The sequence below is a fragment of the Petromyzon marinus genome, chromosome 50 (genome assembly GCF_048934315.1).
Source record: "Petromyzon marinus isolate PM22_M1 ecotype Great Lakes invasive population chromosome 50, UKy_Petmar_22M1.pri1.0, whole genome shotgun sequence".
Classification (NCBI taxonomy): domain Eukaryota; kingdom Metazoa; phylum Chordata; class Hyperoartia; order Petromyzontiformes; family Petromyzontidae; genus Petromyzon; species Petromyzon marinus.
The window spans coordinates 10,074,677-10,092,098 of NC_133716.1; the positions used below are offsets into that span (position 1 = coordinate 10,074,677).

The 17,422-nt window shown below is 44.9% G+C and overlaps 1 protein-coding gene across 4 annotated transcripts in view; it reads left to right on the plus strand.

Moving 5' to 3' along the window:
* The window catches only part of LOC116953167 (microtubule organization protein AKNA-like), an 86,717-nt gene that overhangs the window by 20,048 nt on the left and 49,247 nt on the right, over nucleotides 1–17,422 (plus strand). For 3 of the 4 annotated variants that reach the window (XM_076074862.1, XM_032973082.2, XM_032973085.2), the window contains exons 2-5: nucleotides 11,167–11,423; nucleotides 13,217–13,394; nucleotides 15,124–16,490; nucleotides 16,955–17,029. In XM_076074862.1, the coding sequence (XP_075930977.1) occupies nucleotides 11,313–11,423; nucleotides 13,217–13,394; nucleotides 15,124–16,490; nucleotides 16,955–17,029 (1,731 nt within the window). In that variant the 5' untranslated portion in view covers nucleotides 11,167–11,312. Of the gene's footprint in view, nucleotides 1–1,810; nucleotides 1,927–11,166; nucleotides 11,424–13,216; nucleotides 13,395–15,123; nucleotides 16,491–16,954; nucleotides 17,030–17,422 lie in introns of all 4 variants that reach the window. The other variant, XM_032973083.2, reaches the window with a different exon arrangement.

A 17,422-nucleotide genomic window follows, 5' to 3' on the forward strand; every position in this document is an offset into this window, starting at 1 on the left:
GTACAGTATAATTATTTGAGAAATGGGTCATGATTAAATTAATCGATTTTTTTCTTTGGCCCACGTAGTAAATGTAGATTTTTTTTTTAAATAACATAGTTGACATGTTTAGAATGTATTGCGTTATTTTCATAAACGTAATCATATCGTGTGTGTAAAAATACAATAAATAATACAGTCTCAAATGCACACACTTCGATGCATGTAATTTGAACGTTTAAACTTTTTAATTGATATACTGTACTGCAGTGTGTTAAAATCACACAATTTCCATGATCAAATGAGCATTCAGCAGTGCTAATCTCAGTTGGTGATGCCCAGCCAGTTGTGGAAATTCAGAATTACTGTGCTGGGGGTCTGTATCTGTTGACTTCCCACATATACCCCTATTTGTCTGGTACATCTAAGTTGAGCCTCGCAGTAAGGGTGGCTTTCCATTGGCTATTGTCTGCGCTGAGCCAGAACCAAACCATGCTACTCTGGCTTCACAAGACATCCAAATCTGATTCGGAGCCAAGCAGGGCCAGGGATGGGTCAAAAACGCGTTCATTGCGTCAGCACGACTGAAACACAGCGTCACCGCATCATATATGTGTCTTACGACTCATTCGCTGATGGCACGGCTCGGGTTCTGCAGTGGAAAAAACACCTGGAACCTCAGCAATGCTGGGCTGGCTCGGTTTTGACCCAGTACGCCTTATTTGAACAGTGGAAAAGGGCTAATAGTGATCCTCAATTGGTAGATGATGGACTGAGTTGACCCCCAACTTGGATTTGAACTCGAAACCTTTTGATTCAAATCTTTTGATTGTTACTGAAGCGTTCTTACCTCTGTTCCATCCAACCAGATAAGTAATGTATGTACAGCCTTCAAAACATTTCAAGCGACGAGTGTTTGTATACAATACGGTACTGAATCACTGAGCCACATCCTGCAGACCAGTTATTCAATGTTGTGTATTAAGTGAGCTTTCTAGCACCTTCTGCCCCATATTGCATATGGTGCAAAAACGGTTTTTGCATGTTCTGCATGAATGCCTGGTCCATACTTTACAAACACAGTGCCTTTCATGCTGTTGCCAGTGTTTAGTTTGTAAGGGCCACTTCCATTCCAATGCAAAGACTGTGCAAACACACAGACAAGTCCAGGCAAGTAGTGTAACCATGATTTAAAATGGGCCAGATTTAGACGGTAGCCCACTATTTTCCAACTGGTGAGACGTACTCGACTCGTACCGTGTGCTGTATAATTACAGAAATATATTCTGCATGCACACGGGCAACTTTAAAATTCCGTGTACTCTCCAGCACCGTATACCATTCATTGGAATTATACAATTGTTGGTAACCTTTACATTCATAAAGTAATACCGCACTGTATGAAAAAGACCATTTTTGTTGGGCAATTTCGTATCGTTGTGGGTTTTTGTTGTTGTAAAATTGGACATGTCAACCAGGACATGCCACGAGCTTTAAATTGATCGCGTAATTTATGCTAAACACTTTTACTAGTATTCTATAGCAGCTTTGGCATGGTTAAAGGAGGCAAGCACATTCCTTTGTGGGCGTGAATGCTGGCATGGTTACCCACATTGTGTCCACCATGCTGGATCTTCGCACACTGCACGAGGAGTGTAGAGCCTTGTTTGCTCTTTAAATGAATGTGAGCCCCTGTGCAGATGTACTATGCAGAGGCCTCGTTATCCGTGCTGCTTTTAGGCGTGTTGCTAGTCACATAAGGCATTCAGTCGTGTGGCTCCAATTAACGATGTCTGTGGTCGAAGACTTTGATGTAACTATTGGATTGCAGCGCAAGAAAATTGGATCACCACTGCATTGCTCCCATAATTCCTGCACGAATTCCATCTCGGGGACTTTCAAACTCTCGGCCTGCTGCGAGGTCTTCAGGATATTCACGATCTGGAGGTGCAAATTGTTGTACACTGTACAGTAACAACACGACGCACCCCACCTTCACGTATCCATCCTGACCAGTCAGCCGTCCACAACAAGTGGCTATGCTCAAAGTGTAACTGACGTTTTCTACAGAAGTTCACCAATTTGACCTTTTCACATTTGCTCACTTCTAAAGCCACGGTAAAGCGTTTTCCTATGTTTAAAGCAGTTTGTACTTATTTTCTGTCCCCAGTAACCTATTGGTGCGTGGTGTAACATATTTTCTGCACTATGTTTACATCTCTGACCTTTTCACATATCTGCTTACTATGTACCCCAGTCCCCAGTAAGTTGGATATGCGACTTTGCACTTTATCCCCCCCCCGCATGTGTGGATTTTTTATGGATACATCTTCTTGGTTCTTTCGGTAAAGTCACGTAGAATGGAAATAAAATAATAGAAATATAACATAATAAATTACGTTTAATTTTTTATTATTTAACGAAAGCTTGAAATCGAAATTTGAATGGGTACTTAAGTTTTCGATTAAACGAAACGTTTTTTTTTTATTTTAAACAGGTAGGGCTCACTGAGCTATATCCTGCAGCTCGTTTTCATAAGCGACCTGACCACAAATAATAGCTCAACGAAGCGGGTTATCATGTGGAAATGTATATCACCCAAATATTCGGATCGGATGTTTCTAAATACGGAGTGAAAAACTGGAGGACCCGGAGAAAAATCCACGCGACCACGGGGAGGACGTGAAAACTCCAAATATACAGCAGCAGGCGTCAGGGTCGGGATTGCACCCACGACCTCCTGTATACCGGGCGAGGTAGTTAACGTCTCATAGCCACTATGGCGCTCCTGCCATATGCATGCACACAATGGGGAACTGGCCAAACACCCTGATGCAGTGCTTTGCTGAAAGGGTATTGAGACTTACGGAGAAATTCCTGAATATGAGAAAGGAACAATATTGATGCTGTAGAGCAGTGGCACTATGATTCAGGCACTGTGCTATGAACCCAGCGAACTTTAGTTCGAATCCCGGCCATGGCTAGAATCAGCGGTGAATGATACCTATAAATCACTGCTGGCTCGCATACAAGTGACAGTTCCAAAAGTGGCACTTAACGCTTAATTTGACAAAGCCTCTCTCAGCCCATACAGTGCGAAGCAGCAGCGCACATGGACGGCATACATTACGCAGCTAGGACGGAGGTGGGAGTTGGTTAAAAATAGCTCATTGATTCTGGTATTAAGATGAGCCATGTGCTGGCTTTAACTAATTTAGACTTAGTCAAGATTTCAGTCGCTTACTGTGACAGGGAACTCAGAAAGTAAAAGAAGATTCCACCCATCGCGTTGTTTGCCTGGTCGTTGCTTGGAGAGGAGGCTTTTGTAGGGCAATGTTGAACAGAAACAACAATACGTCCCTTTCGTTTTTGTACTGTAGTTGTTGATCTGCATCTACATCAGCCATACGGACGAAGGAGACTGCTCGATTGTCAGGTCGCGCGTGGTGGGGTGATGTGTGGTTGCTCTCAACTCTTCTGGACAGCGTGGAATAGTACGCAGCAAACCATACCCTCGAGGCGGGCTTGAGCAAGTAATGCCAGGGGCTGCACTTTTACCTTTGTATCGTTAAGGGTATTAACTGGGCATGGTTCTGGCTACAACCAGCCACATGTGGACCGTGCCTGCCCTTTTGTAGGTGCTCACAAACAGCACTTGCCCCAACATTCTATATGGATGGCAATACGGGGGATATTTGTAGACCTGTATGTTAGTATTTTTTTCACTCTGACTATACAGTGCTTCCCAGCAGATGTGGAGTTGGGACCAAGGTCACATGAGACAGGTGAATATCCCAGGTGCATTGCCGACTGCACGACACTGCTGCGTTGCTAGGGCTCAGCAGAGCCGCTGTATAATTCGTAGTGAACAATCCTGTGATGTTGTAATTGGGAAGACTGTATCTCCGTTACTGGATTAAATAAAAAACAATGATTTAAACTGCCTTACAGATTAGGGACGGCATGTTTAGAGTAGTTGGCTGCTATACATTTCCACATAAGCCACTCCGTTGGGCTGTCACTTGTGACCAGGTAGCTTCTGAAAAATAGTTATATAGCTCAGTGGGCCTCACCTGGTAATTAAAAAAATAGTTTTAAATGTTAGTTATGTCCACTGATTTACATTTTGTCCATGGCCATGCTCCTGGTTTCTTAAAGCAGCAAGTTGCACATTCAATTAACACATTTATATGCCCTCTTTTATGTACGTAGTAAAGGAATACTTGTAAATATTGAACAGCAGGACCTGGAATAGGAATTTGTATAGGTCAAGAGCTAATAATAGGGTTTTTCCCCTTTTTTCTGGCAACAAAACTGAAACCTTTTTACAATGATTCATGTCTGCATTAACCACAATACCTGCAGTCAAAATGCAAACAAAAAACATACTATGATAATATATGCATTGTCCTTGAAACTGATTGGTCCACATCATATATTATCAAGTATGTTTTTTTATTTACATTTTGACTGCAGGTATTGTGGTTGATACAGACATGAATCCTTGTAAAAAGGTTTCAGTTTTGTTGCCAGAAAAAAGGGGAAAAACCCTATTATTACATTTTGGTACTGGCAAAGGAGGTCTAATGATGAGGTCAAGAGCTGTTTATGCAAAGGAACATATGCATGAGCCTGATCCCAGCCATGGCCAATACTAGTGGCGAGCAATATCTGAATTTGCTCCCTTAACCAATCCACACTGACCAGCATGGCGAACTATAGGGGTGCCACAGTGGCGAGATGTTAACTGCCTCGCCTGTTTTGCAGGAGGTCGTGGGTTCGATCCCGACCGTAACGCCTCCTGTATATTTGGAGTTTGCATGTTCTCCCCGGGGTCACGTGGATTTTTCTCCAGGTTCTCCATATTTTCCGTCCACATTTATAAACATGCGTTTATGGAATATTCGGCTGCTGCCAGTTTTCACGCGATAAGCCACTTCGTTAGCTACAGTGAGGGAAAAAAGTATTTGATCCCCTGCTGATTTTGTACGTTTGCCCACTGAAAAACAAATAATCAGTCTATAATTTTAATGGTAGGTTTATTTGAACAGTGAGAGGCAGAATAACAACAACAAAACACTCCAGAAAAACGCATGTCAAAAATTTTATGAATTGATTTGCATTTTAATGAGAGAAATAAGTATTTGACCCCTCTGCAAAACATGACTTAGTACTTGGTGGCGAAACCCTCGTTGGCAATCACAGAGGTCAGACGTTTCTTGTAGTTGGCCACCAGGTTTGCACACATCTCAGGAGGGATTTTGTCCCACTCCTCTTTGCAGATCTTCTCCAAGTCATTAAGGTTTCGAGGCTGACGTTTGGCAACTCAAACCTTCAGCTCCCGCCATAGATTTTCTATGGGATTAAGGTCTGGAGACTGGCTAGGCCACTCCAGGACCTTAATGTGCTTCTTCTTGAGCCACTCCTTTGTTGCCTTGGCCGTGTGTTTTGGGTCATTGTCATGCTGGAATACCCATCCACGACCCATTTTAAATGCCCTGGCTGAGGGAAGGAGGTTCTCACCCAAGATTTGACGGTACATGGCCCCGTCCATCGTCCCTTTGATGCGGTGAAGTTGTCCTGTCCCCTTAGCAGAAATACACTGCCAAAGCATAATGTTTCCACCTCCATGTTTGACGGTGGGGATGGCGTTCTTGGGGTCATAGGCAGCATTCCTCCTCCTCCAAACACGGCGAGTTGAGTTGATGCCAAAGAGCTTCATTTTGGTCTCATCTTACCACAACACTTTCACCCAGTTGTCCTCTGAATCATTCAGATGTTCATTGACAAACTTCAGACGGGTATGTATACCTGTATGTGCTTTCTTGAGCAGGGGGACCTTGCGGGCGCTGCAGGATTTCAATCCTTCATGGCGTAGTGTGTTACCAATTGTTTTCTTGGTGACTATTATTCCCAGCTGCCTTGAGATCATTGACAAGATCCTCCCGTGTAGTTCCGGGGTGATTCCACACCGTTCTCATGATCATTGCAACTCCACGAGGTGAGATCTTGCATGGAGCCCCAGGCCGAGGGAGATTGACAGTTCTTTTGTGTTTCTTCCATTTGTGAATAATCGCACCAACTGTTGTCACCTTCTCACCAAGCTGCTTGGCAATGGTATTGTAGCCCATTCCAGCCTTGTGTAGGTCTACAATCTTGTCCCTGACATCCTTGGAGAGCTTTTTGGTCTTGGCCATGGTGGAGAGTTTGGAATCTGATCGATTGATTGCTTCTGTGGACAGGTGTCATTTATACAGGTAACAAGCTGAGATTAGGAGCACTCCCTTTAAGAGTGTGCTCCTAATCTCAGCTCGTTACCTGTATAAAAGATACCTGGGAGCCAGAAATCTTTCTGATTGAGAGGGGGTCAAATACTTATTTCCCTCATTAAAATGCAAATCAATTTATACAATTTTTGACATGCGTTTTTCTGGATTTTCTTGTTGTTATTCTGTCTCTCACTGTTCAAATAAACCTACCATTAAAATTATAGACTGATAATTTCTTTGTCAGTGGGCAAACGTACAAAATCAGCAGGGGATCAAATACTTTTTCCCTCACTGTATCATTTGTGGCCAGGTCACTTATAAAAAAGGGCGACAGTACATAAACTCAGTGGGCCTTACCTGGTAAAATAAAAAAATAGTGTACGTAAGTTTATAGTCAACAATCTCCATAACCGAGATAGCATGGGTGGGTGCCTTAACCTAGAAGTGGATTATCAAAGAGCTGTGCATTATTATTTTACATTTATACTTTACACAAACCTGTCAAGTACTCTATCCATTTAATACACAATGCATCGCAAAAAAGTCCAAATGAATATGCATCATTCATTTTTAGCCGATTAAAACTGAAACATTTTAGAATTCTGTTTATGTGATTATTTAGCTTGCCAAAAGTGTAATTTATTTGTGCGTAAGTGTTATGCCACTTATTTGCTATTTTATACACACGAGTTGAAGTGCTAAACCACGAGGGGATTATCTACCATACATAGACCCGTAACTATATTCACCGTTATTATTGTGTTGAGCAATGCAATGCTGCTATACTAATTTCGATTGACAAATCATTAAATGCGATTCTGTTTAATCGGCAGCAATAGGATGGGTCTGGTTTGTTTAAAGTGAGTTTAATTCTACGGGGAGACAGGGTATCTGCGTGTGTACACATTATTGCATTTGTTGTTAACATCTTCATGGCAAAACAAGCCTCTTGTGGATTCACTGTTAATTACCGTTTGTTGAAATAAATTGCATCCGATGCATCATCAGGCGGGGTCGCGGGAAGTACAATGCAGAAGTTTGTGTGTGCAATTAAAAGCGCAAGCCATTGCTGACACATGGGCTGACAACATTCTTTCAGTCAAAATGGAAGCATTAAAAGAATGCTATCGAGTGGAGAATTATTCATAATGACGGTAGTTTATTGTACTACACTGTCACGTTGCATTTAATTATGGTTATGAATATTAGCTCTTTAGACCACATAATGTGAGTGTTTTAAAACTTTTCATATCGCCATACCAATTAGTAGTAACTTTAATCAAACTTGATTTGAAGCATACCCTTTGTTATTTTAGGTAAAGTCACATAGGTAAAATAAAATTAAAATAAAAGAAAACAACTAAATCAAATCACGACGTTTCGGAGGCAACACAAGCTTCCGTCTTCAGGTGGAACAGTCACAGCAAGATCGCTGCATCAAGTGGGGAGCTCTGAGACACACGAGCTTATATACAGGTTAAGGTGGGGGGGAGGAGCCAAGCAAGGAGCCACGACGGCGTGCGGGGCTAAGGTTAAGGTGGGGGGGAGGAGCCAAGCAGGGAGCCACGCCGGCGTGCGGGGCTAAGGTTTAGGTGGGGGGGAGGAGCCAAGCAGGGAGCCACGACGGCGTGCGGGGCTAAGGTTAAGGTGGGGGGGAGGAGCCAAGCGGGGAGCCACGACGGTGTGCGGGGCTAAGGTTAAGGTGGGGGGGAGGAGCCAAGCGGGGAGCCACGATGGCGTGCGGGGCTAAGGTTAAGGTGGGGGGGAGGAGTCAAGCAGGGAGCCACGACGGCGTGCGGGGCTAAGGTTTAGGTGGGGGGGAGGAGCCAAGCAGGGAGCCACGACGGCGTGCGGGGCTAAGGTTAAGGTGGGGGGGAGGAGCCAAGCGGGGAGCCACGACGGTGTGCGGGGCTAAGGTTAAGGTGGGGGGGAGGAGCCAAGCGGGGAGCCACGATGGCGTGCGGGGCTAAGGTTAAGGTGGGGGGGAGGAGCCAAGCAGGGAGCCACGACGGCGTGCGGGGCTAAGGTTAAGGTGGGGGGGAGGAGCCAAGCAGGGAGCGATGATAGCGTGCGGGGCCAAGTTAATCCGTCTTTTGTTATGTTGAGGGTTCGGGGGAAGCGGTGGTTCACTGCACGGGGGCAATGAGAAAATGGTAAAAAGGCTGTACGCTTATAAGGTAGCTGAAATTTTGACTTGGTTTATGACATCTTTCCAGTGGTTGCTTAATTTAAAACCATCCTCTCGGTTGAAGTTGTGTCTATGTTTGTATATCTGGATGGCTTCATGGACAAATCTTTGGTAATAACCGGGAGGTTTGCATAGTACTTTGGTATCGGAGAAAACAATGTCATGAGAACCCGCTGTGTTGAGACAATGATCAGCCACGGCCGAAGAATTCGTTCTGCCGTGTTTCAAATCTGATTTGTGCTCGCGAATTCGGCCATAAATATGTCGTTTCGTCTCCCCGATATAGCAGTCACCGCAGATACAACTCAATTTGTAAACACCGGAGTACTCTAAAGAAATAGTTTGTTTTCTAAAACTGCCGATTTCTCTCTCTAAAATTTACCAGGCTCTCATAGGTCCATTCGTTCTTACTCTCCCCCTGCCGCTTAGGGGTGGATTTCCACACAACTCTCTCATTGACATGCTAATTTCTCTGCTCCAGCACACCCACCTCTCTCTCTCTCTCTGCCTCCCCCTCTCTCTATTTAAGGCCACGACATAAAGGCATTGGGTCTCTGTGTGTCTATGTTGTGTCTCTCTCTGTGTGTCTCTGTGTTGTCTCTCTCTGCTTGTGTGTCTCTCTGTGTGTCTATGTTGTGTGTGTCTCTCTCTCTGTGTGTCTCTGTGTTGTCTCTCTCTGCTTATGTGTCTGTCTGTGTGTCTCCGTGGCTGTGTTTTGTCTCTCTCTCAAATTCAGTTCTACCTGATGACGACTGCTTGCGTTGCAATCGAAACGTCGCATTCCATTATTTAATTTATTTTCTTTCTACGTGACTTTACCGAAAGAACCAAAGAGTAACTTTAATCAATTAAGGTACTATCTTACACTCAACATGCATGCATATAATATGTATGGGTATCGTAAATGCATAGAATGGATTATGTAAATATGAAAATAACATGTGATATGCTCACGTTACATTGCGGCTCACGGAGTGAACACATCCGTGCAAACAAGGCACACAGAGCAACGAAAAACAAATGATGAAGCAAAATCTAATTTGCTTCATCAAAATCTAATCAGCATCATGACAATTCATCAGAGGAGGACTGTCGGTGTCTCCCGACTAAACACGCGTACCAAGTTGTATAGTCCTCATTTTAGAAAGGGGGATGCACACAGAATACGTTACTATAACACGCTGGTAAAAGAAAGCCACCGACATTCGGGGATTGGGGGATGTTAAGCTATTGTGACGGTCTTTCCTGGGGGCTGGCCCGTTGAAGTGGCCGCACTGGGGTTATACTGCAGCTTGAGTTTACACAGATATATGGGGCGTTCGTTTTATGGCCGCAGTGGCGTGTATGCCCCATGCATTTTCTACACGACACTTCCCTGGTTGTGTAGGTTTTGACTTTAACATAGCCGTTTCTGTGACCAGTCACAAGCTAATCCCTGAGCTATTTGATATGTAAACCCCTTTTGTCAAGGTGCCTTACTTCTCCCAACCAGCTTAAAAGTCATATTCTTAGTTTTTTCATATTCTTAGTTTTTTCGGTAAAGTCACGTTGAAGAGAAACAACAAAATAACAAAATATATATAAAACAATAAAAAATTCTCACGACGTTTCGACCATAACTCAAACGGTCATCATCAGGTGTGTCGGTTTGCATAAATTTATTTTGAAAACGGCATATTTATTTATATATATAAAAATAACGTTTGCGTCACGCGCAAAAAAAAGCTTAAAAGTCGCTACGAATCTTAACATCGTTCATTGAAGCTCTGTCGTCCCGACAGGTCTGTTCCTTTCACCTGAAGACGGCCGCTTGCGTTGTGGTCGAAACGTCGTGAGAATTTTATTGTGTTATTTTATTCTTTTATTTTCATTCTACGTGACTTTACCGAAAGAACCAAAGAAGACTTTTTAAATCAAAATTTAAGACTTCCCTGGTTATTCGCGACGGATACCTTCCGGAGATCCTCGTGAACACAGCACATTTATCGGATAATGATATTGGCCTCTGTAAACGTATCTTGAATGAATTACGTTAAATAAATACATAGGCTGTTAAATACATGCAATTTACCGTAATAACACAAATACATCAACATTGGTTAGAATAAGCATAACGTAAATTTAAATAAATATGAAATAATCATGCTTTATACATTAACTTACCTTAAATTATGATGCTGCTGCGCATAATCATTTTATTTCATCGCTTCATTTCACCACTTTCTCGCATCACATTCTCTCTCATCACTTTATGTCATCACTGTCTTTCTCTCTCTCCCCCAATGCAGTTGTGTAAAGTTCCAGATGCGAAACTGTATATTATATAAACCAAAAAATATAGCCATCCTCCATCCACCAAATCATTAAGGCCTCCCCAAACCAATCAATTATTTGTTCCTGCGTCTCGTACTTATTTTAAGCTGAGTTGACCAAAGGGAAGAACAAGCTAGATTTAGATGCCACCTGCCCTTGAGGTTGTGCCTGGTTTTGAATTGAGTCCAGGTTGCTGGGAGCAACAGACGCGTATATTATTAATAATAATTTACAGGCGCTTCGCCAGCCCACGATGATGTGAAGGTACATGCGGACATCATCACCTGCCACCGGTGTGAGGAGCTGCGCCTTGGATTCAAACTCGGGTGGCCGGCGTGTCAGCGCAGTGCGCAGACCGCACCGTTAGCTCTGCAAAACGACACCACGCGTCTCAATCCGTGCCTCCTTTTCTTACAGACGAAGTTGTTGTGCGCTCTGCTTGAGCCACGTGCTTCGAGCGGGCCGCCACTGGAACAGCGCGGGGGCGCGTTGGGCATGGGGCGAACGTTGCCATAACAAAGAGCGGCGGTGGATTCGGAGCGCCCCTTGTGCACGCGACGGCGATGTCTGCCCGGTCGTCTGACGCTGAGGTGGAACGCAGCGTCCTGGAGGAGATGGATGAGAACGGCATCATCCGAATGGCGCAGTTCCCCGACGAATTTGAGTATCAAAACGTGCGTTGGTTTTATTCTTTCTTTCTAAATGTTACTTTACATTGGATGCACGTGTTATTTCAATGATCGCGCCGCTGTTTAAAAGGAACACACCCCGCTATTTGAAGGGAATGGAATGGTTAGTACAATGGTCGGTACACCAGACTCGCAATCCAGGGGTCGCCCGGTTTGATTTGGCGGTGTGTTGTGGAGTCAAGTGTGGATTCTTCCACCTATCTTCAAGATGACGGACCAGCGGTGGAGAATAATCTAAAATACGTTCTTGAGGGGCTCTCTTGGGTTCCCTCTAGTGGATTCTGTTTTTGCCAGCAATGGTGTGAGCAAACGATTGCACGGCTTGACCCGATTATTTTAGAATTCATAATGTTCTCGTAATACTAGGGTGCCATAAAGCGTTGTATTTATGAAGGGTCTCATTGTGACCACTTCTGTGGGTCGTTTTAATGGTAGAGAGGCCACACCGCCAGGGGAAACATCGATGATCGGTAAGGGGGTTGAGGAGACGAGAGCTGGGAAAATGGGCGTGAGGTTGTTGTGTAGTGGAGATGTCACTAGTCAGATGCGAAAGAGAAAAACACGAAAGGTCTTAAGCCTGGAGTTAAGGACGGACTGTGCGGGATGGGGAAAGGCATTCCAGACGATATGAAGTAGACGAAGCCACTTACCACGGATTCGATCCCAGAATAATCGATTCTTACCGTTTGGTTGTACCCCCCCCCACCTCCGCCTCGAGCAATATTTTCTTGAAACGTACAAATGTGTAGCAATACTCCAGGGGCAGAAGTGGAGAAAGACGCAATCAAACAAACACAAAACATGCATTCAGACAAGCTGTGTCGTCAGTGCAAATGTAAGATAAACACAGATATGGCGAGTAGTGTGCAGGTGATAAGGGGAACAGTTCCATTTTAAGCTGTATGAAGAGAGTGGAGCGAGTTCATAAAACACCAATATTCTTAGGTTGTTATTTGATATATTTACCAATTCATAAAATTCCACTTGCTTGTGATCAAACCATTCATAATACCACCAATCCCAGCGTATCTCAGCAGCTAAGTAGTGTGAAGGCTGGTGGATGGTGCTTGGATGGGCGACCACCACCATGTACAAACAGGGGGCCATCAGGCTGCTGCTGAGCTACGTGGTGGGCAGCAGAGGGCTGTGTGGCAAAATACATTGTTGCGATGTGGTGAAATGTGCTTCGATGTTATCACGTATTCGCTGCCTGCCTTCACCAACCAATCCTGAGCAGCGTGGTGAAGTATGGTCAAATAACCTCGACGACCCACAGACAGCGTGGTGAGGTCCTCATCCAGCAGTGGACTGACAAAAGGTTCCGTACATGTGGAAATATCCACTGTGAGTGCAGTGTGCCGAGCATGTGAGTGAAACTGGATATTTAAATGATTCTTTTTGGCTGAACAAAATTCAAGCTCACCTCGCAAAAAACACGTTTTTATTTACCACTCTGTCCAGTAGAGGGCACATGTGTTCTTCGCGGGTGAGAAAATGAGACGAGAAAAGAGGCAAATCTAAAGTGCTGAGATTTTGTTCAGCATTCATTGCCATCTCACCTTATTGTCATGCACGTTTTATGGTCGTCGCAGCTTGATATTAATTGGCTTCCATTGGCATAGGCAATTGCCGTTGCCATTCCATGCACACGAGAAACATTCATCTCTAATTTGATTGTGAAAAAGATATCATGCCTGGATTTCGCCACAATACATCATGCATCCTGTTGTTACTGTTGCTGTTTTGGCACGTAAAAAAACATGCTTTGTTTCACACAGAGGGTGCTTGACATGGGAGATGATGGCATTGAGGAATTTTATACACCTGGTGACGAGCTGCCAGATGGCGACCCATCCAAGCATGGGTACGACGGAGACTTTTATACCGACGAGCCGAGCCTCACGGCCAGTGACATCCCAGACTCGGCAAATTCGTGGGGCCCTCCTGCACAGAATGGTAAGCCCCACGTGTGAAATTAAAGGGGAGGGGGGTGGGGTGGAGGAAAACGTAGTGTTTTGTTTTTGACTTATTTACATTGTGGATGCTGTGTAATGGCGAGCACGCTAAACTTGAAATCCAGTGGTCATCAGTTTAGTCTCCTGGCATGGCAGTTGAAATAATGGTGCTAGTTTCTTAAATTGCCCCCACCCCCACTTCTGTCCATCCAGGGGTTTTTTTGGGTAGACCACGGTTCGTTTATTTGCAGATTGCGTGCGGTGCGGTAAAGTGTGGGTACTTTCACCTACATCATTAGACCTCCTTTGCCAGTACCAAAATGTAATAATAGGGTTTTGCTCCTTTTTTCTGGCAACAAAACTGAAACCTTTTAACAAGGATTCATGTCTGCATTAACCACAATACCTGCAGTCAAAATGCAAACAAAAGACATACTATGATAATATATGCATCATCCTTGAAACTGATTGGTCCACACCAAGGGACGGCTTTCTTTTGAGCCTCGACCCAATTGGTGCTCGCCAGAAGGCGTACTTCTTCTGGCGTCATCTGGTCGAGCACCAATTGGGTCGAGGCTCAAAAGAAAGCCGTCCCTTGGTGTGGACCAATCAGTTTCAAGGACAATGCATATATTATCATAGTATGTTTTTTTGTTTGCATTTTGACTGCAGGTATTGTGGTTAATGCAGACATGAATCCTTGTTAAAAGGTTTCAGTTTTGTTGCCAGAAAAAAAAGGGGAAAAACCCTATTATTACTCTAATCTCTTCCAAGACGTCTGGCCAGCGTGGAGAATTAGACCAAAATGCTCTTGAGTGGAGGCCCTTCCGCCAGTAGTAACATCAGCGAGTAATGGCAGGGCTGCACCTTGACCGTTAGTGAACGTTCCTGGGTGCCTAACAAAGGTCAAATCAAAATGGCTGCTTTGCTTCAGTGCTCATGTCCATTCGTGACCATTGGATATTGCACGTATATTTTTTTATGGCAAAAGTTACTTTGCCAGTAAAATGAACGCGCATCAGTGGAGATACTTATGCCACCGGAGTATTTTGTTAGTAAAATAATATTTGACCGACATGGAATGGGGAATGTATTCATGCAGCAGTGAATTAACAAAGTGGTCTAAATTATTTAAGATTCACATCAAATAGGCCAACCTTAAATGGAAAAACTCAATTTAAACTTATTAAAAAATTCTCATTTAAAAGGATTTTAAAACAATATAGAACATCAATTAATATTAGGATGATCTGGATATAACTATTGCAGACCATACTCAACAGCACTTTCAGGTGGGCCTTGCACCATAAATTCCAAACGTACAAATTATTTTATTTTATTATCTTACGTAGATTTTTTTTATCTCACCTTGTTCCAAGGCACTTTACAGCGATAATACAATTGTACATAAGACGATGGTAGTTGAGATAAAAAGGGGGGTTATTCAAAGTGGTGGTGTAGTTATGGTGACACTTAGGAGAACAGGTGAGAGAGGTTAAGGAGGGGTTGGCGTAGGAGTAGTGGTAGTGATAGGGGTAGTGATTGGGGTAAGCGGCAATGCAAGTGAATACGAGACGATCCTTGATAAATAAAGTCACGAAGCAGTCCTTAAAGAGCTGTACATGGCTCCGGAGCCGCCGGTCGCCGACCCCTGGGCTCGGGAGAAGAAGTGGGTTGTTTTGAGGGAGGAACGGAAGCAGGTGAGTGAAGCCGATTATGTTGTTGTGCAGAACGATGGGCGAGTCGGCGGAGGCGCTCGAACACCACCGGCGGCCATGGTGGCAGCCGGAAGCCGTCGTTGCAGGAGTCTGTGGAAGCGGAGGACGCGCTGGGAGGCGCCCAGGGGAGCGCGGAGGAGCAGCCAGACCTCCCGTACGACCGCTCGCTCATGAACGACAGCCTGGCCCAGTGGCAGGAGATGGAGCACCTCCTGGAGGTGTACAACAAAACCCTAGATGCCAGTGAGGATTTCTCCGATGGACCACGCAATGCTGGCGCGGCGGACTTCCTCGGCTCTGGGCACGAGTCGCACTTTGAAAACTCCGAGGAGGCGTACGGGAACACCGGGAACCTGCTCGGGGACACCATGCACTTTCCCAGAGACTCGGACGTGCAGGGTGCGTACAGCCTGGAGGGCGCGCGCGAAGCAGCGGGTGCGGGCCAGCTGGACGGCGGTGCGGAGCTTCGTTGGGCGGGCGCACCTCGGGAGAGGATGGATTTGAACAGGCATCGCCTGTCGGAGGAGTTTCAGCGCGACGAGATCCACCCGAGCAGTTTCATCGCCGCCGAGATCATGCCGGACTTGAACGGGGAGAGTGCGGATGAGAGAAACAGCAGAGTTAGCGAACCCTCACAAAGGAGCGACCACTCATCGAGGCTGCGTCATATTAATAAGCAACAGGACAGATGGCTAGAGGGAGACGCAGACTACTCGCCACAAAATAGGCACGGCGTTGGCAAAACGCCAGCTGGACTGATGTCCACACAGCACAAAGGGACGTACGTGCAGAGAAGCCCGCTAAAGGCCGACCATGGGCTGAACGTGATTTACAGGGCACAGGACGACCATCAGCACGTTGCAAGATCGCCGAACTCGAACGCCACACTGGCAGGTCCGCAGATGGTAACGGAAACACCCGGCAGGTCGAGGCGCTCAAAGCCGTCGCCTGTGGAACCGCGGGGTCACGCGAAGACGGCGAATCGGTCGCAGAGCTCGCGAGCGTCCCCTTCGAGGTCTGGTCACACGAAAACAGCTTCCAATGGCAGAATTGGCTCCAGGTCACCGAGCCCTATCGGAACCGCGCACAATGCACGGGCCTCCCGCTCCATTAGCCCCGGCCGGTCTCAAAGGCAGCTGAATTACCCACTTCCCGACTTGTCCAAAGTTGGGCCCAAGGTTAACTTTCCCAGGCAAGGCCACGTCTACCAGAATAAAAGGGCATCACATGGGGAGGTTGAAACACCGAAATCCGCGCGGTCGCCGGCTGATGTCGTGCGCAGGGTCCTGGCGGATTCGGATGCTGCGCCGTTGTGTGAAGGTCAGAGTTCAAGGCTTGTCACTTCTGACCCCGCGACAGACTTGGTGCACCAGTTGCAGGTGAGAGCTCTAGTGAAGAATTACAAATGCGATTGTTTTTTTAATATATATTATTTTAGCAAGCTTCAAAAATGTCAGTGCTGCATCATGCTTTCTGATTAAATACGTTTCCATTTAATACTGCTGGATGGACAGATGCAGGGAGATTCAAAAATCTTTCCAATCGTAATCAACTTCTGTGCCTGGGAAATTGAATTGGGGACGTATATAAGGATTCCAAGTCCAGAGTGCTAACCATTATACCACGGCAGCATCCCTTTTGCCAAAAACTAATAAAAGCATATTTAGAAAACCATCCTGCTTGCATTTATTACCACATTCAGTTAGCCTTAGTGGATAATTGAATGTGATGATTAAAGGAAAATTTGTTGGTATGTTTGTGGTGATTATTATTGATGGTGTTGTAAGTGGCCATGGATTATTTTTCTTTTTTTCAATGTTAATATATATTATTTATTCTGCAGGAAGATTATGACCGGTTACTGACTAAGTATGCTGAGGCTGAAAACACCATTGACCAGCTACGACTTGGAGCAAAGGTCTCTGCAAAAAAAAAAATAACGTTGACTGTACACCGATCAAATGTGTGCCGATTCAAGTCTCTGCTACACATGTTGTCTGTGTTGTATGGTAATTTATTTAAGTGATACATTTAAAGTGGTTACACGTGGTTTTATAGTTGTCATTAGTGCTTTTGGATTGCTGTTATAAACACAGCAGAAGAATGTCGGGAAAAGGGGGCTTAATTCTAAAAGATAGCCTCACGATTCAATTGCACGGGTGTCTTGCTAGAAAATAGGATCATTGAGCTTGTTGTATCAAAGAATGATAGTGTAATATTTATCAGAGCATTTGACATAGAGTACAAGAGCTTCCCCTGCTTCCCTGGGGTTTGCTATGTTCGCTGTGGCTCGGGACGATATGTACTCATT